This window comes from Saccopteryx bilineata, chromosome 11, assembly GCF_036850765.1.
Source record: "Saccopteryx bilineata isolate mSacBil1 chromosome 11, mSacBil1_pri_phased_curated, whole genome shotgun sequence".
Classification (NCBI taxonomy): domain Eukaryota; kingdom Metazoa; phylum Chordata; class Mammalia; order Chiroptera; family Emballonuridae; genus Saccopteryx; species Saccopteryx bilineata.
The window spans coordinates 50,993,554-51,018,607 of record NC_089500.1 but is presented as its reverse complement, the minus strand read 5'-3'; the positions used below and the strand labels follow the sequence as shown (position 1 = coordinate 51,018,607).

The 25,054-nt window shown below is 40.0% G+C and overlaps 1 protein-coding gene across 2 annotated transcripts in view; it reads left to right on the top strand.

Moving 5' to 3' along the window:
- LPIN2 (lipin 2) overlaps positions 1-25,054 on the top strand; it is a 96,325-nt gene that overhangs the window by 13,012 nt on the left and 58,259 nt on the right. Inside the window, exon 1 of one of the 2 annotated variants that reach the window (XM_066247573.1) lies at positions 18,158-18,403. The exons of the other annotated variant lie outside the window; for it this stretch is intronic. Coding sequence (XP_066103670.1) covers positions 18,302-18,403 — 102 coding nt within the window. The 5' untranslated portion in view covers positions 18,158-18,301. Of the gene's footprint in view, positions 1-18,157; positions 18,404-25,054 lie in introns of those variants that run through there. 2 annotated transcript variants of the gene reach the window in all.

The following is a 25,054-nucleotide window of genomic DNA, read 5'->3' as shown; positions in this document are numbered from 1 at the left end:
CTGATAAATGTTACCTGTAAAGAGGTAACATCTTTACTTAGTTACCTCTGTAAAGATCCTATTTCGAAGGTCACCTTTTGAGGTATTGAGGGTTAGAACTTCAACTTACCACTCTTGAGGAACACAGTTCAGTTCATAACAGTGAGTTTCAAGAGAAGTGTGTGAGTGACATGCTCTATGTTTAACAGAGTATCTCATTTCAGCAGTATTTTCAAAGATGCTTTAGTCACTTCTGTCTTCACTGAAGATAAGAAAGCAACTCTCAAGAAGTAGATTTTAAATTATAAGGAGATTCTTGTTCAGACTTCTGTGTTACTGTGAAAATTTATTCTCTTTCCTGAATGTTTAACTTAGTATCAGAGTCATCTCGTTTTCTACTCTTGCTTTGTTTCTTAAGTAATTTGAAGGTTGCAGAAATGGCTAAAGAAGGAATAGCAGCAGTGTCTTGTGAGCAAGTAAATCCTAAGGATAGGTATGAACACGATCGGCAGGTTCTATTGCCCTCTCTCCCATGTTAATTATACCCTATTTCTTTTTCAGATATGAGCCTTTCTGGACTTTGTTGTTTTTAAAAACTGTCCTATGTTTTCTTGGTTTGGCTCCCCAAGCTCTTTACCTAAAGTAGCCCTTGTTCCTTCCTTCCTCTCTGTTAGCATCACTCTTTTTAATTTTTTCATAATAGTTATCCAAGTCTAGAATTTTATTTATTTTCTTTGTTTTTTTTTCTCTCTATTAGAATCTCGGTGCTATTAGAGCAAGTACCTCATCAGGCAAGTTCACTGCTTGATCCTAGCTCAGAATAGAATAGTGCCTAGCACGTCAAAGTAGATGCTGCTTTTAAACAGGTCAGTGAGTGAAATAGGCTTTCTTTTCCACCATTCCAAATGTTGCTTCAGTGACTTGTTATTTATTGTTCTTGAAAGTCCTTCTCTTTCGTTGAAGTAGTTTAATGTGCAAGTCGGCTTATGGTAATTAACACAGACACAGCTTTACCTAGTATTTGTTTTGCAAAACTACATAACAACTAGGACACATGTGGCTCAAACTAGAATGGTGGGTGATGCTGATAGTAGTGGTATAGTTGGCCTTGGTCCCCACAGCCTCTCCCTTGATCCACCCAAATATCCTCCCAGAGCCAGGAAGGGGAGGGTCCCTTCTAATAGCTCCTAGAAGTTATGCTGGCGTCCCAGTAGGCACTATGCAGAAGAAAGCAGGGCATGAAATTCAAGCTGTATTTTAATTGGCATTAGTGGAAGATTCTTACCCACCTCCACCCACAGCCTCTCTTGGTTTCCCCAGGACCCTCTGCAGACACCTGTGCGGATGCCTGTAGTTGGGAGGTGTCTCTGCATGGCTGCATGGGAGTTCACATCCTTGCTTCTTGGCCTCTTGGTTGTCATGTTCTATATAACTGAGACTGGCCCAGGTGGTTCCAAAAAGGAGTGGAGAACTAGTGAGTTTGTGTTTCCTGATCTAAAAGACTTCCTTCTGGGAAACTAGACCTGCACTCCAGAAAGTAAAGTACGAGAGAGTTTGGGGTGTTTGAAAAAACAGAGTATGTGTTACAGGAACTGAGGGGTTCTCCTGGTCACTTTTATGACATCAATTCAGTAAGCTGATGGATTGGTATTTGTTTTCTGTTGTTGTTGTTTTTAATTAGTGCTACTAGTAATCAGAATACCCTCCTCTTCACCCATAGGAGTCATTATACAATGATTGAGGCAACATGTGTTTGGTCAGATTGTTTATGTAGAATCATAGCACTGTCTTGATTTCATCCTGGCACACCGAAGGGTTTATAAGCACAATGGCTTGGCATTCTGGTGATGTCCCAAAGGTGATTGCTATAGCTTTGATCTCACTAATATTTCTTTGAATTTCAGTTAAATTTAGAAAAGTATAAGCCTCCAAAAATGAAGTGTACATATTCATGAAGTGTTGAATCTGGCACCTCTTTTGCAAAGTTTCCAGTCAGCTTTGGAGTTCTTAGCAGACTTAGAGAACTTGGTGTCTGTGGCAGGTTCTCTGTAAAACCAAATGATTTTTCCCTGTGTGTGATCGTGAAGGAGGGTGGGGATTAATGGGAGGTGGTTCTGTTGTTTGGGGATATACTTGTGATATTCAATAGGTAGGTAGGTAGGTAGGTACATATATACATACATACATACATACATACATACATACTGTCCTGGGATGTGAGCAAGTAGTTCTTTTCTGCAGCCTCATGGTGATTATTGAGATGGGGTAATGGATGATAATTGATGGACATATTCATGATGAAAAATATTACTATTTAAATAACAAGGTACAGCATTTTGTTAGGTAATCTAAAGTTTACCCATAAGATCTAATTACCTCAAATTTTCCAGTTTTGTGCTCCATTGCAGATGGGTAATAAGGGAACTGTTGGTACTCCTATTAAAAATATGTGTATAGTGGACTACTACTCAGTCATAAAAAAGATGAAACATTGCTATTTGTGACAATATAGGTGAATCTTGAGTTATTATGCTAAGTGAAATAAATCAGATGGAAAAGGACAAATAAAGTATGACTTCACTCAGGACTGTAAAACAAAAAAATAACAAATGAACCAACGAAACAAACAAAAACAGTCTCACAGATACAGACAACAGAATGGTGGTTTCCAGAGGGAAAGTGGGTGGGAGGGTGAAGTGGGTCAAGGGGGTCAAATATACGGTCTACCGGAAAGTTCTGTCCGTTTTTGGAATAAAACAAAATACAAATTTTTCTTACCGTCAATAAACTTTATTAAATAATATAATTCCCATTATTATTAATGATTTCTTGCCAGCGTGAGGGCAATTTGTATATCCCATTTTTGAAAAATGTTTTATCTTTTTTTTTTTTTGTATTTTTTTTTCGTATTTTTCTGAAGCTGGAAACGGGGAGAGACAGTCAGACAGACTCCTGCATGCGCCCGACCAGGATCCACCCGGCACGCCCACCAGGGGCGATGCTCTGCCCACCAGGGCGTTGCTCTGCTGCGACTAGAGCCACTCTAGTGCCTGGGGCAGAGGCCAAGGAGCCATCCCCAGCGCCTGGGCCATCTTTGCTCCAATGGAGCCTTGGCTGCGAGAGGGGAAGAGAGAGACAGAGAGGAAGGAGGGGGGGTGGAGAAGCAAATGGGCGCTTCTCCTATGTGCCCTGGCCGGGAATCGAACCCGGGTCCCCCGCACGCCAGGCCGATGCTCTACCGCTGAGCCAACCAGCCAGGGCTGTTTTATCTTTTGATGCGAAAAATTGAACCAGTGCTTGTTTGATATCTTATTCATTTTTGAATTTTTTGCCCTTCAAAAAATTTTGTAAGGACAAAAACAAGTGATAGTCGGAGAGTGCTAAGTCTGGGGAATATAGTGGATGCGACAGAATTTCCCAGCCTAGTTCTGCAATTTTTTGACAAGTCCCCAAAGCAGCATGTGGCCTGGCATTATCATGATGCAGTATGATGTTCTTCCTATTGAACATCGCCGGCCTCTTTTCTTGGACTGCTGTCTTTAAATTATCCAGTTGCTGACAATACTTCTCCGAATTGAGCTTTTCGTTCGGTTTTAAAAGCTCATAATGTATTGGTCCTCGTATTGGTCCTCGAATGTCCCACCATATACACAACATTCTTTTATTCAGAGTCAAATTTGGTTTAGAGGAGGAAGGGCTAGGTTTTCCGGGTTCACAAAATGCCCTTTTCCTTATGATGTTTTCGTAGGTAATCCACTTTTCATCCCCAGTTATCATCCGGTTCAAGAAGGGCTCGATTTTGTTCCGAGCAAGCAGAGATGTGCATATGACGACTCGATCATCCAAATTCTTCTGACTTAATTCATGTGGCACCCATCTTGAATATTTCCACACCAATCCTATCTTCTGAATATGGTCCGAAATGGTTTGCTGAGCTGAATTAAGCCTTTCTTCGATCTCTGATGTTGTCAGAAAAGGATCTTGCTCCAACATGGTCTTAACAACATCGTCATCGATCAAAGATGGTCGCCTAGAACGTGGCTTATCAGAAAGGTCGAAATCACCTGTTTCGAATTTTTCAAACCATCTTCTGCATGTCCTATCAGAAACTGGACCTTCACCAAACACTTTCAATAAATTTCTACATGCTTCTGTAGCATTTCTTCCTTGTTGAAATTCGTAAAAATTACAGTGGTGTAATTATCAGTAGCCATGGGTACACTATCGCTTTACACATAAGACTAACGTGAATCAACTTTGTTTTAGTTAATTTGCTACATCAGTATGTATACATTTAGTGATAAAAATAGAGAGGTGGCCCTGGCCGGTTGGCTCAGTGGTAGAGCGTCGGCCTGGCGTGCAGAAGTCCTGGGTTCGATTCCCGGCCAGGGCACACAGGAGAAGCGCCCATCTGCTTCTCTACCCCTCCCCCTCTCCTTCCTCTCTGTCTCTCTCTTCTCCTCCCGCAGCCAAGGCTCCATTGGAGCAAAGATGGCCCGGGCGCTGGGGATGGCTCCTTGGCCTCTGCCCCAGGCGCTAGAGTGGCTCTGGTCGCAACAGATGACGCCCCAGAGGGGCAGAGCATCGCCCCCTGGTGGGCAGAGCGTCGCCCCCTGGTGGGCGTGCCGGGTGGATCCCGGTCGGGCGCATGCGGGAATCTGTCTGACTGTCTCTCCCCGTTTCTAGCTTCAGAAAAAAAAAAAAAAAAAAGGCACACATGCGCCAAATAAACATGTGCTTATGTGTCGAAACTTGTGATAGAAACGGACAGAACTTTCCGGTAGACCTGATATATGGTAACAGAGGAAACACAGATGTCTATGTATAATCTTGTACACCTGAAAATTATATCATGTTATTAACCATTTACCCTAATAAGTTCAGTTTAAAACTATTTTGCTGAACAGTTCCTCCATAAAACTGCATTTCACCAAAGTAATTTTCAGGAGGAAGGAGTACAGGACAAGAAGACTTAAGAGTGACAGAGATTTGATGATTTCCTTTTCACTTTAGTTGTATTTTATTATGAGATTTATACATGGTATTAAAGAGATAGCTACAGGGCCAAATGGTGTCATTTGTGCTACAGCAGTGATATATTGAGGAAATATCTAAAATGGAGTCACTTTAACCAGCTGCTAAAATTATTAACATTATATTAAGATATGAGAAAAGACTTGATTCTTGCACTAACTAGCCCTAAAACTATTTAACTTTCCAGTCTTTTTTTTTTTTTTTTTTTTGTGATAGAGACTGAGGGACAGATAGGGACAGACAGGAGGGAGAGAGATGAGAAGCATCAATTCTGAAGCATCCACCGGGTATAATAAAAAACAAATGTCGGAGACTTTCAGAGGTAGGTATAGATGTAACTTTATTGTACTCAGTAGGAGCTGCAAATGGGAACCGCCCCGGGCGCTTACAGCTAGTTCCTTATATATCCTAAGTAAGCAAGCATAATACAGAAGCAAAAATAGTGGTCACTTATTTGCTAAGGGAGTTGCACACAGCATAGCAACAGGGGCTGGGTCTAGCTCATTGGCGAACTTCAAACATAAACTTCTGATAAGGGTCTCTAACTAATGGAATGCAAACGTTTGTCTTCTTTTGTTCTTAGCCTTACAGTCCCTATCCTTACCTCCCTGTCTCTGCGTCTACACTCTGGCAATCCCAGCACACTTTCCTGAATCTAACAATTTGATCTTTTCTTGATCCTTACAAATTCTTCATTGCAGCACCTTAGTTGTTCATTGATTGCTTTCTCATATGTGCCTTGACTGGGGGGCTACAGCTGATCAAGTGACCCCTTGCTCAAGCCAGTGACCTTTGGCTCAAGCTGGTGAGCCTTGCTCAAACCAGATGAGCCTGCACTCAAGCTGGCGACCTCGAGGTTTCAAACCTGGGTCCTCCGTGTCCCAGTCCGATGCTCTGTCCACTGTGCCACTGCCTGGTCAGGCTCCAGTCTTGTGTCAATGTCTGGACATATATGTGGACATATACCAAGCCCCAGATAAGCCTCTGATTACTTGTAGCCAGACCTCTTGACATCTACCTGACATCCATTATCCAGACCACCAGACATGACCAGACCTCCTGGTGCCCATTTTTTGGACCAACTGGTATTCATCATCATGACCAATCCTAGGGCTGAGAATGCAGGACTGATAATTCTCAAGAATGTATTTTTTACTAAAAGAACTCTAACTTTTTTTTCTCTGGACCACTTCTGGCTTTTTGCCTGTGTTCCCAGTTTGCTAACTAAGACCACTGAATCAATTTTAATCATTTAAAAAAAATGTAACTGTGCCTGACCTGTGGTGGTGCAGTGAGTAAAGTTTCGACCTTGAATGCTGAGGTTGCCAGGCATTCGAAACCCTGGGCTTGCCTGGTCAAGGCACATATGAGAGTTGATGCTTTCTGCTCCTCCCCCCTTCTCTCTCTCTGTCTCTCTCTCTCTCCCCTCTCTCTAAAATGAATAAATAAAAAAATCATAAATAAATGTAACTTTGAAGGAATATGACAAAAAACTTAATGCAGTCAAATAAATGCACATTGCCCACTTGAGTGGCGGCATGTGCATTTCAATGATGCAGTCATTCTCAAAAACATTTTGGAATGCCACTTTCTTTTAAAACTACTCTCAGAGTCTCAAAATATAGTGTGGAGCAAAAATAGGTTTATAATTGTGATTATGCAAAACTGTTTATTCTTATTGCTTATTAATGATTGTATTTTCCATTTGAATAACTGTAAACCTCCTTTTGTTCCACCTTTTTGTACTCTTTTTATACTCAGTGATAGAACATCTTTACCCTGAAGGTAGGTTAGGTTTTTGTAAATAGCCAGAAGTCATTCAGAGTGACATCTAATGGATCATGTATGTCAGAGAGAAGAACCTTACCTACTTTTGTTCTGTTTGAGTTGTGACCACATAGTAAGGATACTGATTTTTTTTTTAATTTTTCTTAAGTGAGAAGCACAGAGGCAGAATGATAGACTCTCGCATGCACCCTGACCGAGATCCACCTGGCAAGCCTCTTATGAGGCAGTGCCTCGCCCATCTGGGGCCTGTTGCTCCGTTGCTCAGCAACAGAGTATTTTAGCGCCTGAGGAGAAGCCATGGAGCTATCCTCAGTTCCCCGCGGCCAACTTGCTCCAACCAAGCCGTGGCTGTGGGGGAAGGGAGGAGAGGAGGGGTGGAGAAGCAAATGGTTGCTTCTCCTGTGTGCCCTGACCAGCAATTGAACCCAGGACTTCCACATGCCAGATTGATGCTCTACCACTAAGCCAACCTCCCAGAGCCCCTGATTTTTTTTAAAAAAATTTATTAATTTTAATGGGTGACATCAATAAATCAGGGTACATATGTTCAAAGAAAACATGTCCAGGTGAGCCCCTGATTTTTATTCTGTGGTTTTTATCCTAAATTTAAAGAACTATTCCAGAAAAAAAGAAGTACTAACAATAGTACTAATAATATGCTGAACAATGGTTTATCAATGGGATCAGTTTATTGTAGCCTTCAGAGGTAATTAATTAAAAGACACGTGATGTGACTTAGCAGTTTTACATCAAAACTTGAAAGAAAGAAATATGCTAGGTAAGGTGCCTTACCTGCCTCTCAGGGAGGCCAGTCTGATTTGAACCCAATGTAGGATGTAGGTCTCGAGAGGGTCCCTGGATCCAATAGTTTTTGTCTTAAGACCATTCTGTACATCCTTAGAGTTCTTCCAATCATGTTAATCTTATGTTGGCTATTTGGGGCTGGAATGTGAATTAGATTCATACTGTTTATACAAATAGGCTTAAGGGCGGACCTCAGGTGCCTGGCCTTAGAGGATAGAGAAGTGGTTTGGGAAGCCAAAACAGAGGTAAAAAGAGCTGTTGGTTGAAGTGGAAATTAGATTGGAAGTCATTTGTTTACTACCCTGTGAACCTCACTAAATAGCTCCTTAATGGCAGGGATCTTACACTAACAATCATCTGCTAGGCACCTATGTGGCTGAGGCCTTTAAGCTATTCAGTACATTGCTTTTTAATGAAAAGAAGGAAGGGGCCTAATATTTATTAAGGACCTAGTAGTTTCCAGGTGCTACTTCATTGGACCCTGAAGGTAGTCTTCACCAGGAGGTATTGTAACCAGGCTCTTTGGAGTGGTCATGTGACACTCAGGTCAAACTGAAGCTCAGAAAGGTTAAGTGCCGGGGCTGTTTAGTAAGTGGTAGAGCTGTGCTTTAAAACTTGATCGGTATAAAATAAAAAGCAAGTGTGTGCATGTCTGGCCCACCCCTAACGTTTTTGGTGGCCCAACCAGAAGAGATGTACTAATATTGTACAGGGAAGTTTTGCCCCAGGGACACTCAGAAATGACTGGAGACATTTTTGATTGTCACAACTTATTTAGGTCTTTTTGTCCATATTATGTTTAAGGTTGTTTTTTATTGTTAAATTGCAGAAATGTTTTTATATTCTGAATTTAAACTCTAACGAGATACATGACTTGGAGTATCTTCTTCCATTCTGTAGGCTGTCTTTTCACTTTCTTGATACTGTCCTTTGATGCAAAAAAAAAATAAAGTTTTAAATTTTGATGGAATTCAATTTCTATACTTTTTGTTACTCATATTTTTGGTATCATATCTAAAAATCATTTGCCAAATCAGAAGTTATGAATATTTACTTTTGTATTTTCTTCTTAAGAGTTTTATGGTTTTAGCTCTATCTATATTTAGGTCATTGATCCATTTTCAGTTAATTTTTTTTTTTAATTTTTTAAGAGAGAGAAGAAGGGAAAGAGAAAGAAAAACATCAACTTGTTCCACTCATTCATGCCATCACTGGTTCATACTTTTATGTGCCCTGACCAGGTGATCAAATCTGCAACCCTGGCGTGTTGGGACACTAACCAACTGAGCTACCTGATTGGGGCTAGTCAGTTCATTTGTATATGACATGGCGTAGAGATCCAACTTTATTCTTTTGTATGTGGAAATCTAGCTGAATCTCCCCGGGCTTTAAATAAAACCCACTTCATTCCCCATTGAATGAACTAGATGCCTTTTAAAAAATCAGTTGGACATACATGTTTGGGTAGATTTCTGGACTCTCAGTTCTATTCCATTCGTCCGTATGTCTGTTTTTATGCCAATACCACACTGTTTTTATTATGGTAGCTTTGTAATAAGTTTTGAAATCAGACAGTTTCAGGATGTTTTGGCCCCTCTCAGTTCCATATCATTATTAGAACTATTTCTGCAAAGTTTGTTGGATTTTGATAGGGATTGCATTGAAACTGTAGATTGTTTTGGTAGCATGTATTGACATCCTAACAATATTAAGGTTTTGTATTGTTGAACATGAGATGTCTTTCTATTAGGTTATTTAAAATTTTTTTTTAGCAAAGTTTTGTAATTTAAAATATTAAAGTTTTCAACTCCTTGCTTAAGTTTATTTTCTAGATATTTTATTCTTTTAGATTTGTTATATTTGAAGTTTTCAAAACACCTAAGCATACAGGCCCTTGCCAATTGGCTCAGTGGTAGAGCATCAGCCTAGTGTGTGGATGTCCTGGGTTTGATTGCAGTCAGGGCACACAGGAGAAGTAACCATTTACTTCTCTACCTCTCCCCCCCTTTCTCTCTCCCTTTCTCTCCCTCTCTCTCTCCTCCTCCCTCAGCCATGGCTTGATTGGCTCCAGGGAGTTGGCCCCAGGCACTGAGGATGGCTCTGTGGCCTCCCCTCAAGCACTAAAAATAGCACAGTTGCTTGACAGGAGAGTAGCGCCTCTTATAGGCAGAGCCTCACCCCATAGGGGGCTTGCTGGGTGGATCTCAGTTGGACACATGCAGGAGTTTTTCTCTCTGCCTCCCCTGCTCTCACTTAATTAAAATTTAAAAAAAAAACTTAAAAATACCAAAGCACACTAAATCTGAATTCTTGGTAAGTTTTAACTTAATATAGTCTATAGAATATGGTTTGAGGTTTGAAACTAGGTAGATTAGTGTTTGAACCTGGCTTTGGCACTTTTACTTTTTTTTTGTTACAGAGACAGAGGGACATATAGGGACAGACAGACCGGAAGGGGGAGATATGAGGAGCATCAAGTCTTTGTTGTGGCACCTTAGTTGTTCATTGATTACTTTCTCATATGTGCCTTGATGGGGGGCGAGGGGGCTACAGCAGAGCAAGAGCGAGTGACCCCTTGCTCAAGCCAGCCAGCATGGGGTCATTTCTATGATCCCACCCACACTCAGGCTGGTGGGACTGCACTCAAGCCAGTGACCTTGGGGTTTCGAACCTGGGTCCTCTGCATTCTAGTCCGACTCTCTATTCATTGTGCCACCGCCTGGTCAGGCTGGCTTTGGCACTTTTAAAAACTAGCTGGTAACCTTGGATAGAGCATGTAAGCTCTCTAGCCACTATTCGTGTATAAAATACAGGGATAAAGCAAGTCTTTTGTTAGCAGAAGTTGTGTAGATCAGAGATAATATATGCAAAGGACTAGCTCTAAAATGTGACTCAGTTAAATACTAGATAAATAAAACTAGGCTTCCAGTATTGTATTTTCTTATATGGTTTCAATATAAATATTGGTTTACCATACAATTGCTCATTAATGATTAGTTTAAATTACCTTTGTTTATTTCTTTTCATCTCTACAAGTTGTATGATTAAAATACATACTATTAAAAATGATTAAAATTAATTTGTTGCAAAGGCTAATGATTTTTACACAAACTAAATATCCTGTTCCTCGGGGAGCTTTATAAAGTATGTTGACTCTGGAAGAAAAATAAATTGTAAATGGTGTTTCATTGGTGCTGTGGCCTGAAAAGAAGGGACCCTTTCTTCTGATGTTGCTGCTTTCAGATGCTTCTCTGCTTTCTTGGATCCTATATTGTTTTCTGGCCTTGTAAGGTTAAATTTTAGACATCACCAACATTTAACTTCTAAAAGTAACAAAACTGACTTAAGGCTTTACCGTCAGTGGAGAATGCAACCATTCCTGCCATTTTGCAATGTGTCCATCCATATGTGCGTAGTATAACTATTGTCATGTATAAATTCTGTGTACCAATTTTTCTGTCTTATACATTTTAGGGGAACTTTACATGGAAGTAAGCAGATTCAGCTTTTGAAAGACAGTCATATAAAAAGTCTTATTTTTGTTTTAAGTTAAATTTACCAGTCGAAAAAAATCTGGCTGTTGATTTCAGGAAGAAAGCAGATGAATCTGCATACAGGAATATGAAATGCTGCATGTTCTGATGGGGACAGAGGGTGATGGGGATGTAGTGAGGTTGAGAATCATGGAGGTTTGAAAAGAAACAATTGAGAGCAAGTTGACCACTGAAACGTTGCAGAGTTGCCGGGTTCCATTGGTCCATTTCAGGCTACAGATCAGTAATTTATACTCTCACCCATCTGTCCTATCTGGATGACTCTTAGCACGTGTGATGATTCTTTATTAAAATGATAATCCCAACTTCTTGGATGGTATTTTCATTAAGCCTTCTAATCTGATAGCAAGCAAACTGTAACCATCAATAATAGGGTTAAAAGCAAAGACTCTGACCTCAGGCCTTGGTTTACATCTCGGCTTCTCCAAATAGCAGCTGTAAGACATGAGTAGGCTGTCACTGCTGATGAGTTATATATATGGGATGTTAATTGTGTATGTCCTTTGTATGGTTATCTCTTGATATCCTACTGTATTATTTGTATGAATTTTGTATATGATAGAACGTGATTTTCTGGTTTCTAAGTACTTAACATTTACAGAGATGGAAGAAGGCAGTAAGGAGAGTACCAGCTAATTACTAACATTTTTAAAATAAAAAAGTTGTAAGTAATTGTTTGAAAGAGGTAAAATCACAGCAACAAACTAATTAAAACAACCATCACTAGTTTTTCAAATGGTCCAGAAAATTTTCATTAAGAAATGTTTGTAAGCCCTGGCCGGTTGGCTCAGCGGTAGAGCGTCGGCCTGGTGTGCAGTGGACCCGGGTTCGATTCCCGGCCAGGGCACATAGGAGAAGCGCCCATTTGCTTTTCCACCCCCCCCTCCTTCCTCTCTGTCTCTCTCTTCCCCTCCCACAGCCAAGGCTCCATTGGAGCAAAGATGGCCCAGGCGCTGGGGATGGCTCCTTGGCCTCTGCCCCAGGCGCTAGAGTGGCTCTGGTCGTGGCAGAGCGACGCCCTGGAGGGGCAGAGCATCGCCCCTGGTGGGCGTGCCAGATGGATCCCGATCGGGCGCATGCGGGAGTCTGTCTGACTGTCTCTCCCTGTTTCCAGCTTCAGAAAAATAAAAAAAAAATTTAAAAAAGGTAAATTTTCAGAATGCTAAGAAATGTTTGTAGAACCAGCAGTAAAATGGGGAGATTCTTTATAAGAGTCAAAGAAGGTGATCTCATAATTTGTGGTAATTTTCACTTATATTTTTGGTGGGGTTGTGTTAATATCATCAGCTCTTGCTCATGTCCTTTGTTTTTCTGTTGTAGTTGTCTTTGGCTATTTTAAGCCAGCTCACTTCTGACCTGGAGTGCAGAAACCCAACACTGCTTTCTGAAGCACCTTTACTTGCTCAGTGTTGTAATACACCAGTGCACTCCTGTTAGTTGTGGGTTTATTGCAAAAAATCTGTTCTATTTACTGTTTTCAAATTGGATAATAATATGACTTGCATTTTAATAGGATTCCTTCCTGTTAAACAAAATGGGGTGACAACACCCTAGTACATAAAATTGCTTATATACTTAGGATGTCACCTCTGAGTGTCACTGTGGGAACAGGGACATTGCAAACTGCTGTTTAGAGGGTGAAATGATAAAGGAAGAGTCAAACATTTAAAAAGAAACATATCATCAACAGGACATACACAGCTTGACTCTATTCATGGTCAAACAGATAGGCTTGACTGCTATGGCCAAACAGCTCTGTATTTTCTCTCTGGTCTCAAAATATTGGGTGCTGCTTTGACCTAGAACAGTGTTAGAAGAGTTAAATCTCAGAGGCTGTTTATCCCAACTCCTCAGATATTCTAGGCCCGTGGTCGGCAAACTCATTAGTCAGCAGAGCCAAATATCAACAGCACAACGATTGAAATTTCTTTTGAGAGCCTAATTTTTTAAACTTAAACTGTATAGGTAGGTACATTGTTATTAACTTAATTACAGTGCTCCTAAGCTGGCCTTTGCTAAAAACGCCGCATGCTATTAGGTCACATGTGGCTCGCGGGCTGACCGCTGCTCTAGCCATGCAGTAAATGTTGTACAGTAACCCTTGAACTTTGGCCTCTTAGTCATCTTTTTTTTTTTTTCATGTTAAGAAATGAATACATCAGAAGAGAATGCACAATATATTGAATTTTAAAGATAAAATATAAGTCTTTAAGAAGTTTATCTCTGGGACTCACACTTTAAGCTGGGCCTACTGATCTCAGGAGACCCTTTGTTTTCCTTCTTTGTTCCTAGAAAAAACTGCTTTTTGGTGGGGGGAAGAGTCAGAGAGAGGGACAGACAGACAGGAAGGGAGAGAGATGAGAAGCATCAATTCTTTGTTGTTCATTGATTGCTTTTTCTTATGTGCCTTGACCAAGAGGCTCCAGCAGACTGAGTAACCCCTTGCTCAAGCCAGCGACCGTGGGCTTGAGCCAGCAAACTTGGACTTCAAGCCAGCGAACTTGGGTTTCAAGCCAGCGACCTTGGGCTCAAGCCAGCGAACTTGGGCTTCAAGTCAGCGACCTTTGGGCTCAAGCCAGAGACCATGGGGTCGTATCTATAATTCCACACTCACACCAGTGACCCCTCGATCAAGCTGGTGAGCCAGTGCTCAAGCAGGATGAGCCCATGCTCAAGCTGGCAACCTTGGGTTTCAAACCTGGGTCCTCTGTGTCCCAGTCCAGTGCTTTATCCACTGTGCCACCACCTGGTCAGGCAGACCTGTTTGCATTTGATTATTCATTCATTCACAGCTCAAATAAAATAGTCACTAGCTATCCTTTAAAGAGTTCTGGAACTGTGTAAGAATATACTGAAATACTGGACCTTGAATGAACAATAATTGTTTTCCAGCAAACAGTTATTAAACTACAAATGTTTGAGAAACCTCAGAGTGGCATCAAGAGGAATTTTCTCTTGGTTTTGAAGAAAGTATATCAGTTACTTTTGAATTGTTTTCATAGATAAACAGTGAATTTTAAGTAATTCCAGCTATGGGAAGAAAAACTTCATATGCATTAAATGTGTAGATGGTAAGAGCCGAGCCATCGGCTCAAGGAGCTCTGTTTTAGGCGGGCTTTGGGCCTCGTGTGTGGGTCTCATGCACCAGTGGCCTTGAAAATGCAAGAAGACACTTGAGTTAATGCCTTTGCTATAGAGTAATTGTGGTGGAAATTATGAATTCTTTGTAACTAGGCTTTTTTTTTTTTTTTAGAGGGAGAGTTAGAAGGGGGTGTGCATAGCAGAAAGCATCAACTCATAGTAATTGCTTCTTCTTGTATGTACCTTGACCAGGCAAGTTTGGGGTTTCATACTGGCAACCTCAGCATTCCAGGTCAACACTTTATCCACTGCGCCACCACAAGTCAGGCGTAATTGAAGCTTTAAAAAATATTTTCATCATGTTTTTTTTTTTTTCTACTCAAGATGTCAGTTTTCTTTATGGTTAATTCAGTAGAAATATGTTGCTATTACACAGTCTGACCACTGAGTGGAGAAACTTATTTTCATGTTTTGTGTTGAAATCAGAATACTATAATTTGTGGCATAAAGGTATTTCTGTTGAACCAATTTAGCCAAACTTCAAATAAGAAAATTTCAGGTTAGGACATTTTAAATAAGTTCTTGCATTTAAAAAAATTGACTGATTGATTTTAGAGGAAAAGGGAGGGGGGTGACAGAGACAGAGATAGAAACAGACATCAATTTGTTCTTCCACTTATTTATGCATTCATTGGTTGAGTCTTATATGTGCCCTACTGGGGATCGAACCTGTGACCTTAGCGTATTGGGATGATGCTCCAGCCAACTGAGCTGCCCAGTCAGGGCTTACATCTTCTTAAAAAGTTTTATACTTAGTCTCATATACTAATGGAATTAGTAGTAGGAAGAAAGAAAAAAACAAGGTACATATTTTACTAGCATCATTATCAGCTGTGGAATCTAAAGATTCTGACTCTTTGAACTAGCATTTTAGTTTTGTTTCACTGCTAGATTTTGGATAGATTTAAGTCTTGGGAAAAAACAACCAACTTCTACCCATGTTTAAAAAAATGATAATGATGCTCTGCAGAAGTAAAAAGTAGTTTTACTCAATATTCAGTCATTATTCTTGGCCTATAGAGAAAAAGTTTGACAATATAAAGTAGCATTTTTCTTTGAAAAGTCACATTGGTTAGGAATTGTTGGTTTGATTTTTAACTCTTATTTACTGAATCCAAAAGCCACCACTCAGGTGACAGGCGGGAGCCAGGATGTTGGGTTCTAGCCTGGGGGTTAGGTGATTCAGAGGTCACCACAGGTGGAACCTGGAGCTGTGTGCCTCTTGATTGAGCCAGTGTTTGAAGGATGCTCTCACCCTCCACTTGGTCCATGGTGCCTGCTCCCTTGCAGGCAGAACATCCTGTGAGTCATTAATCCAAACACGGAAACAGTGCTCATAATAGCGGGACACTGAAGTGGCTGGCCTTGGGCCGGCTGTTGTGTAAAGGGCATCTGAGGCGAAGGTTGCGGAGCAGAGGTCAGATGTGCTCGTCTCTGCCCTCCTGCATCTCCCCGCTCTCTGGAGGGCCTTCCTCCTCCTCCGGTCAGTCTCCATCCCTCTCCCACCTAGCGGTTTCTCCCAAGCTGGCACTGTGTGTCTGGTGAGGGGGGAAGCACAGAACCAGTATCTGGTGTTAACTAAGTGGGTGGTAACCTGGGACTAACTGCTTGACTTCTTTCTAGACCTTAGTTTTCTCACATTTAAAATGGATGGTTTTTCTCCATTTTTCCTGTTACTTGTATCTTCATCCCCCATCTGCCCTCTGACTTACAGTTTTCCCTTGCATATTTTCTCATCTTTCCCAAGTTGTATTTCTTTTGCTGTTTCTTTCCTCACCCCCTTCCTCACCTTCTTAAGTAGTTTCTCCTTAGCCTCCTCTTCCTCCTGACTTCTCCTTCCTTTCTTTCCCCCTGGCAGCACCCAGTATCAAATTTGTCTAACTACCATTGGATGCTGGGGTCCAGAACTGCAGTAGGACGTGGAGGAAGAGGTTTACATTTTTATACATTGCATGATATTTATGTCTCCCCTCGAAATCACTTCTTTAGAAAAGAGGAATCTGTGTGCACCGTGCATATTGAATTAGTTACTGGGGCCTGTGGGCACTTCATGTCCTCCAGGCTCACTTTAGTGTCTGACGGCTGAACTGGGGCCAGGTTTTCTCATTTCTGATTCTGGTGAAATTTGTTTTTAAATCTGCCATTTAAAATTTTATTATGTGTAATCTTAGTGGTATATAGCTGAAGTAAACATTACCAACCCCTATTTATTTGGTCAAACATTTGGAATTTTGTCTTTATGATGTTTAGGAAAGGTAGGAAAAAAGGTTTAAGAATGTGAACATCATTAAATGTATCATGATCAGCTAGTATATTGTTAATGAATTAGCTAAATACTTTTATGGAACAATGAAAAATCCTGTGATCTTCAGTTATTCATTAGTAGAACTTTGGCCGAATATACTTTTTTAACCTCCTTACTCAAGAATGTCTCCGGGCTCTAAAGCAGTATCATCCAATAGAATATATGGGAGCCACATCCATAATTTAAAATTTTCTAGTAATATTAAAAAGTAAAAAGATAAATGCAAGTAAAATTAATTTTAAGAATGTATTTTGCCCTGGCCGGGCATCTCAGTTGGTTAGAACATCGTCCCAGTATGCCAAGGTTGTGGGTTCATTCGATCTCCCTGGTCAGGGCACATACAAGAATCAATGAATGAATCCATAAATAAGTGGGACAAGTTGATGTTTCTTTCTATCTCTCTATGTTCTATGTTTCTTTCTTCCTCAAATCAGTAAATTTTTAAAAAATGTCTTACTTGACTCAATATATTCAAAATAATTATAATTTAACATGTAAAAAATTATGAGATTATTTTACATTCTTTTTTTATCCTAAGTGTGTATTTTTTATACCGAAATCACATCTTTATTGGTACTAACCACACTGCAGATATAACCACATGTGACTAGTGGCTGTTTGTAATGAACAACACAGTCCTATATACTGATGAATAAAATAGTATGTTTTAATTTAAAAATTAATGCATTTTGTCTGTGTTAAGTGTGTTTTAGTTTTTTGTTTGTTTCGTTTTTAACAGTTCACTTGAATTTACTATATATTGACTTAATAAGAGCTGGAAAGAAAATTCCAAGAATGTTTGAATTTTGACCCTGGCCACGTAGATCAGTGGCTAGAGTGTCATTTGGGCATGCTGTCACGGGTTTGATCCCCAGTCAGGGTACATATGAGAAGCAGCCACTGAGTGCACAGCTAAATGGAACAACTTCCTTTCTCCCGCCCTCCTCAATGGTAAAATTTTTTTAAAAGTTTGAATTTTACAATGTTGCAAAATCACACTCTTGAAGTTAAATAAATTGCTCATTATTATATTACTATATAATATAATTATAATGACATTAATAAAATTAATATGGTAACTATTACTATTTGTTCATTATTTGCAGTGCTGAGCAGGCTGTCTCTCTTCCAGAATTGTGAAATATGTTGGGTCATGCCAATATGACAAAGTAAAAACTTTCTGGTAATCAAGTTCTATAAAGCATACATAACCTGCCTATCTTTGGGAAGCTTGTTAATGGTTACAAATACACATAAACCGTTTCCCCTTACATTATTAATTTGTATAAGATTACTTCTCCATATGTAGAGTTGTTTTTATTTCTAAAAGCAAGGATGTGATTGATTTAGAGAATCATTAACTCAATCCCTGTCCTGTGTGATGGAAGCTGCAGTGACCGTCATGTGATTGGGCAGGGCCTGGAACCTATCAGTGTAAACACATGGCATAGCCTGTGCATGCCCTTTCTTATCTCTGTCGAAGAGAAGGGGTTGAGGTGTTTTGAACAAATCTTATTGGTAAAGTCATGTATATATTGCTTTTTTTTTTTTTTTTAAGAACCATTTCCTTTCGGTTTAACTCTTTTACTGTGTCTGCAAACAGTTTGTCAGCAGAGCAGCTTTCTGTTTTGGTAATTTAGACTTGTATCTTCATCTTTGAAAAAAGACATGCTTTATAAGCTAGTTCAGTTTTAAGATGTTTTACTTAGAAGATGACAGTGAAGATGAGAAGGTTCGTGGAGGCTCATTAAGTAAAACTGAAGATGTTTACCATGGGAAGGCCCCTGCTGGTATCCTGGTGAGTTATATCTGCCAATGTCCTGGTCACTTTACCTGCTCGGTCTCGACAGTGCTGAGAAAGGGGTGAGGACCCCCACCAAAAGAAAATGGCCAATGCCTTCTCTTTGGAAAATGTAGTGCCATAGGGATTCTATTACTTTTTAAATGTTAGGCGTATCAGGTATCTTTGCCCACCTGGTCTCCCTCATTCACATGACAGCATCTTTCTACCTTTTTAAATTTATTAGTTAATAACTTTATGCCTAGGGAAAAAAAAGTTGATGATTTAGACAGAATTTTTTTAAGAACTGATTTCAAACAAAATGTATCTGGATTTACATTCTCTTTGCATCTAAGTGCAGTAGTTGATGAATAAAAACATTTAAAAGTTTTAGTTTTTATTATTCTAGTCAAAAATATTTAAACTCTAAACCAATATTTTGAAACTGGCATTTTATTCTGATATATGATGGAGAGGTGTGACTGCAGTCTTTTTTCTCCTGTGAATGCAAACAAAAAAATGTTTGTAAGCTTGAAATATGTGGGGAAAATGCATATTGTCTGAGGTTTGAAAATATTTTTTTGATTTATGTGTGTGTGTGTATGTATATATTTAATTTAGATGCCTGAGGTTTTTTTTTTTTTAATCTAGAGTTTCTTCTCTTATACGATATAAAACAAGTCATATAATCTTAGTGTTAAGTTCTTGAAGTCTGCATTAAGGAAACAAAATCAAGTGACCATTATTTAACTTTGCCTTTAGAATCTTTTCCTTTAAAAATCTGAAATAAATGCAGTGAGTGAGTAAAGGTATTAGAAAATTAAGGGCATGCGTTTTTATGAAAACAAGTGTAAAATAAACAGGACAAAAGTTAGTTTCCAAAACCTGTGGCTCATAATCAAGTTGATTTTAGTTGACAAAATTTTTGTCACCTTTTAAAAACTTCCTCACATTTTGTGTGTTTTTGCTTTTGGACCAGTTGGTAAAAGTACTTTTTCAGGGTTTTCAAGAATTGATGGAACTGGACATTGTTTGAATATGGACATCATTTGAATATGAATCTTAGTTGCTACTGAGATGCAATATACTTTTGAAATTTTCATTTTAATAGTAGAGACTCAAGAGTATATGTGCATGTGGATTCATGCGCTTCCGTTGTAAAGGTCAGAAAGGAGAATAGTGAACATAGCTGATGTGAAATATTTTAAGAATTCATTTAGTGAGTAGTACTGACACAAGCCACCCACCATAGGAAGAAGTTCTTATGCTTCCTGCTTTCTAAAGGGAGGGCAATGAGTGTTTGATTAGGTTGCATTTTATTATCAGTTCCCTTTTATGGTAATGTTAGAACAGTGACGTTCCATGGGTTACCTCCCTGCCCCAAGAGAAACTTTGATTTTCTGAATGGCTAGTGTTTAGGACACGGGGTTGATATCTGCTCAATAAGCTGTACTGATTATATAGGAGTTAGACTTTATAACCTGGGTGTGTGTGTATATATGATTATCAGGGTCCAGGCCCTCAGTCGCTCCATACTAGTCATAGGCTGTCTGGGCATACCTCTTGTTGGAAGGTGAAAATCTTCATCTTAAAGATGATTGTTTGGAATGTAAATGCATAAATCTAATAATTTATAAAAAGAGCTTCCTGTGCTTTGCTAGAAATTGGGAATTTTTAAAGACCATGTTTCTATAATTTCTAAACAAGTGAAAATAAGTCCTTTGTTTGGTAAGGAAAAGGCCAAATTGTTTTATATTCAAATACCCTGAAGTTCCAAATAATCTGTTTGGCCTTACTTACCCTCACTTATTTTCAGTTACCTTGATTGTATTTTTTAAAGTTAGGGCAGAATGTACTACAGGATTTCATAGCCAAATTTGTAATCCTAAGAAATGCTTCTAGAATTGAGTCTTTCTGTGGTTTAGAGCTGGAAGGGGTCTAGGGGGCGTCTTGCCATTCTTGGTAGAGATGAGAACCCCTGTTCCTGAGGCGGAAGTGGGGCTTGACCGTGGTTGGATCCCCACATTTCACCAGCTCAGGACTCCACGAAGCCCAAGGGCAGAGCTTCGCCATCCGGTCCTCTGCTCTCTTCATCTTAATCAAAATATTTGGGCACCTGTGTGTTTGAGTCCCCAAAACTCACTTTTTTTTCAGGGAGAATTTTGTATTTTATATTATTTACAGCAAGATTTAGTAACATAAACAGTGGCGGAACAGAGCGAGTCAGCCCGAAGGTGGAGTGTGTGTGGCTTGGGGCCGTGTGCTTTATACTGAGATAGGAAACCCTCGTGGGGGCACCCCCTTCGCAGCACATTGGTCATTGCTCCTTGCTGCCCGAAATCCTCAAGCAGAACTTGGTGCATGGCTCCAAACCCAAACCCTTTCCTTCAACCCAGCATGGACAGTGTTCACAGAACTGATTCAATACTTAGTTGCATAGAATTTTATTTCCTCACAGAAGTGTGGTGCTGTTACTAAGTTAGGCAGTTTGGGGGAGTAAATTCTGTTAGAAGCTTTGTGTTTACACAAGTTGTTTGCCTCTTTTCATCCTAATGTCCCAGGTGAGCTCAGGAATTTGGGGAAGAGTAACTTAGAGGCTGTGGTGAGAATTATGTCTAGGCTGTTTGAAAATTATTATCCATTTTTATATTTATGCCCTCATCTGTTTTCAGAAAGAAAGACTTGGAGATAAGATACAATTAAAACATGTGTACATATATGATGCAACTGCTTCACAGAGTACATGACTAAACAATTTAAAGGAAACAAAATTGTCTTCATTCAGCAAATGTTTACCACACTGAGTCTGCTAGAGGCTCACAGTTTTTGGTTTGCATTTATTAAAATGGCTGAATTATTTACTGCTCTGATTTTGTAAGTAACATAACTGGACAGATATCTAGCGGATGGCTATATAAATATTTATACTACCTCTTTTAGTTTGCCCAGATACTTGGTCCTAATTATATACTCTCAGATAGCTGAACTACTTCACTCAGGTGATTAGGAAAAGCCCAGTATTATAGATCCGATCCAGTTGCTGGTCAGTTGGTTTTTTGCATAGGTAATAAGTTATCATCCCATCGCTGTCTTTAGGCATCTCAAAAACTAGGTGTAGGTCTAGTCTAGAGGATTTGGGCAAACTAAACAAGTTGGTTGGCATGACATTCAGTGAGAAGTTTAATGTGCTCATAGCTGTATCTATTACACAAAGATTGACTAAGTAATTGCTTAGTAGTTTTCATGCTTACTTGCATTTCTAAAAATATTTTTAATTGAATTTATTGGGGTGACACCAGTTAACATAATTAATACAGCCTTAGGTATCCAACTCTACAACATATCTCTGTACACTATATTGTGTGTTCACTCCCAGTTGCATTTTAAAATCATTTTACTTCTGTGTTTCTTTCTAGTCTCCAGTCAGGTTCAGTGTTCCCTGTAACATTTATGATCTGTCACCTCATGTACAAATAGATTAGAACTGAGCATATTGTAGTCATGACAAGAAAAGCTATTGGAAGGCTTCATTGCAAGGCATTATTCTGCAATTTGAAATAATGAAGGGAGAATCAGTGCAGAGAACTGAGGGAATGAGATCCATTAAATTTTATAGAGCTGCGGTAGTTTGCAACAAGTTTGGTCACAGGAACGATGTGGGGGTTGAGAAGAGTTGTTGAGGGCCCTAGTGTACTGCTTTCTGCTTTAGGATTTACCTAAAAAACAAAATTTTGTTATGTATAGTGAAATCTAAAGATAGGTGTAAAATTGAGTATTTTGTTTTCCTTGCTCTGTATCAATTCTGTTGCTGAAGAAAACAAATATTCAGTTACTTACTGAGCATTTGGAAAATGAAACTATTGCTACCTGCCATTTACCTTGTAGGCTGTGCCTTACCGAATTTCAATGTTGGGCATTTTCCTGTAAGTAGATTGACTAGGAGGAAATTATAACATAAATTTTCTCTCACTTTCTGAGAGAGAGAAAGAAAGGAAGAGAAGGAGAGAGAGAGACAGGCTCATCAATTTGCTCCTGTATGTGCCCTGAACCAGGGATTGAACCAACAACCTCTGTGCTTCAGGACGATTCTCTACCCAACTTAGCTGTCAGGCCAGGGCCAGAATATTTATAAAGGAATTCTTGACAGAACAACTGTCAGTCCTAGAATTTATCTTATAAAATGATCAGGTCAGCTGTTTGTTCAGTAAAGTGTATAAAATTCAAAGTCTGTTAAGTTTGGATCAGATGTTAAAGTAATAATGTCTTGAGACTAGGATACATAGTTCAGTCCTTAACAATTTGGTTTTCTCAACAAGCTTAATGAGGACCAGGAAGTCAAAGTTTGTGCAATAGAGACTGGAAGTAGTTCTCAGATCTGGATGTCCATCAGAGTCAATGGATAACAGATCCTCAAGACTCAACATCCAGGAAACTACATTCTCAACCGCCTAAACTTGATTCTATTGTCGATGCTCCAAAGCCTGCTCTGAGAAATACTGACCTGCAGAGTGGTCCTTGCCAGTTTTCTTCACTTAACTGAAAAAAAAGAGGTTGATTAGACATAGAACAATCGCTGGCTCTACCTGCAAACCTTGGAGGTGATGGAGTTGCTCTAATTAGAAAGCTGGATCACAGTTTACAGGGAATTGACCAGAACCCTAAATTCTCCAAAGAATACCTCATCATGGCAAAATCTTAGTCTTTCAGGAAGAAGTCTTCTGGGTCCAGATGCTAGATCAGAAGGAATTTCTATAACTCCTCTCCACATTTTCTCTGAATAAAGACACAGGAGAGCACCAAAAGGTTCACCCCTTCTTGTAGTCCATTTTATGACAGACTGATATTGGAAGTAGCAAGAATAGGCACGAAATTTCATCAGAGATCTCTTGCTTTTACATGAAGCTATGCTTCCTTAACATGGCTCATCTTCAGTATTAGTTATTAGACTTTTAAAAAGATCCAAGGGAATTTGCATTTTAGAAACTGTCCAGGATGATTTTCATGTATACAAAATTTTGAACCAATGGAATAAACAATATTCTTGATAGAAAGTTCCCCACTGGCCCTGGCCGGTTGGCTCAGTGGTAGAGCATCGGCCTGGCGTGCAGGAGTCCCAGGTTCGATTCCTGGCCAGGGCACACAGGGGAAGTGCCCATCTGCTTCTCCACCCCTCCCCTCTCCTTCCTCTCTGTCTCTTTCTTCCCCTCCCGCAGCCAAGGCTCCATTGGAGCAAGGTTGGCCCGGGTGCTGGGGATGGCTCTGTGGCCTCTGCCTCAGGTGCTAGAATGGCTCTGATTGCAGCAGAGCAATGCCCCAGATGGGCAGAGCATCGCCCCTGGTGGGCATGCCGGGTGGATCCTGGTCGGGCACATGCAGGAGTCTGTCTGACTGCCTCCCCGTTTCCAACTTCAGAAAAATACAAAAAAAAGAAAAAGAAAGTTCCCCACCAAATCTATCCTTTTTATTTCCATGTCTAAGTTGCTTTGATCATTCATTTAACAATATTTACTGCATCCCAATTATATGCAAGATGTATTTCTAGCTCTATGTCTAGAAATTGTGGCATGATCCTAACCAACTGCTTTCTTTTCATTACATCTGCCCTGGGCTGGTCATTGGGTCTTACTGAGTCTCAGTTCCCTCTGCACCTCTGCCTTTACAGTGTGCCATCTCTTGCTTGAATTGGTTATAGTAGCTTCTGATGTGGTCCCTGCTTACAGCCTTCTCTTCCATTCATCCTACCCACTTCCAAGTCATCATGTCACTTCCCTGACCACAGCCACTGCCCACTGACCATGGGATGCACTTGAGGCATGGGTCCAAGACCTTTCATTGTATCTCACCTTTGCCTCGTACTCAGCGTGCACTTTCCACGTGCTCTTCTCTCCGCCTGGACTGCCCGCTGGGCCTGACACTTCTCACACACTTTTACACTGCTTCCTGAAGCCTCCCTTGACTCTCCCATGCAGTGTTTTTCTTCTTTCTCTAGTCCTCTCAGAAGTCGCCAGACTAGCATTAGCACAGGCATTATGTAAGTTAAATGTTTATGTCCCTTTCTCTTGTTAGACCCAGGGACCTCTCAGAGAAGGAGGGCGGGATGTTATTTATCTTTATATTATGAGGCCTCACTGTGGTACCGGGCATGAGGCAGATGCTCAGTTTTGTTTGACTGTATTAAAGTCCTGTCAGAAACACGTCAGCATAATGGACATTTTGACGGACAGATTATAAATTTCCTGTTGTGTGTCTTGAACGATTACCCAGTCATCTTACATAATTGTTTCTGAATTAAAGCTGCAGAGGTGTTACATTGAAAGACTTTGCTGAGACAAAAAGGCTGTCTGGAGAACTTGGTATATTCATGAAGTTTGCTTGGAGTTTTGGTTTTGTTTTACAGATTCTGTAGATGGGGAACTCAAATGGTCCTAGCAAAAGCCACCCTGTGCTGTGGGGCAGAGACCCGCCACGTTCCTGAGTGGATGTTTGGGGCTGTGTGGCTGTCAGCATTTCCTCAAGGATTTTGGCTCCAAGGAGATCAAGTGTAGCTTAATGAACCACCTATTTTGTGAAGCTCCTGGGATTGGGAACTGTCTTCCTGATTGAGGACAAGGACTATTTCTTGTGCTACTATTTTCTGTTTCTTATTTTAAAAAGCAAATATTAAAAGGC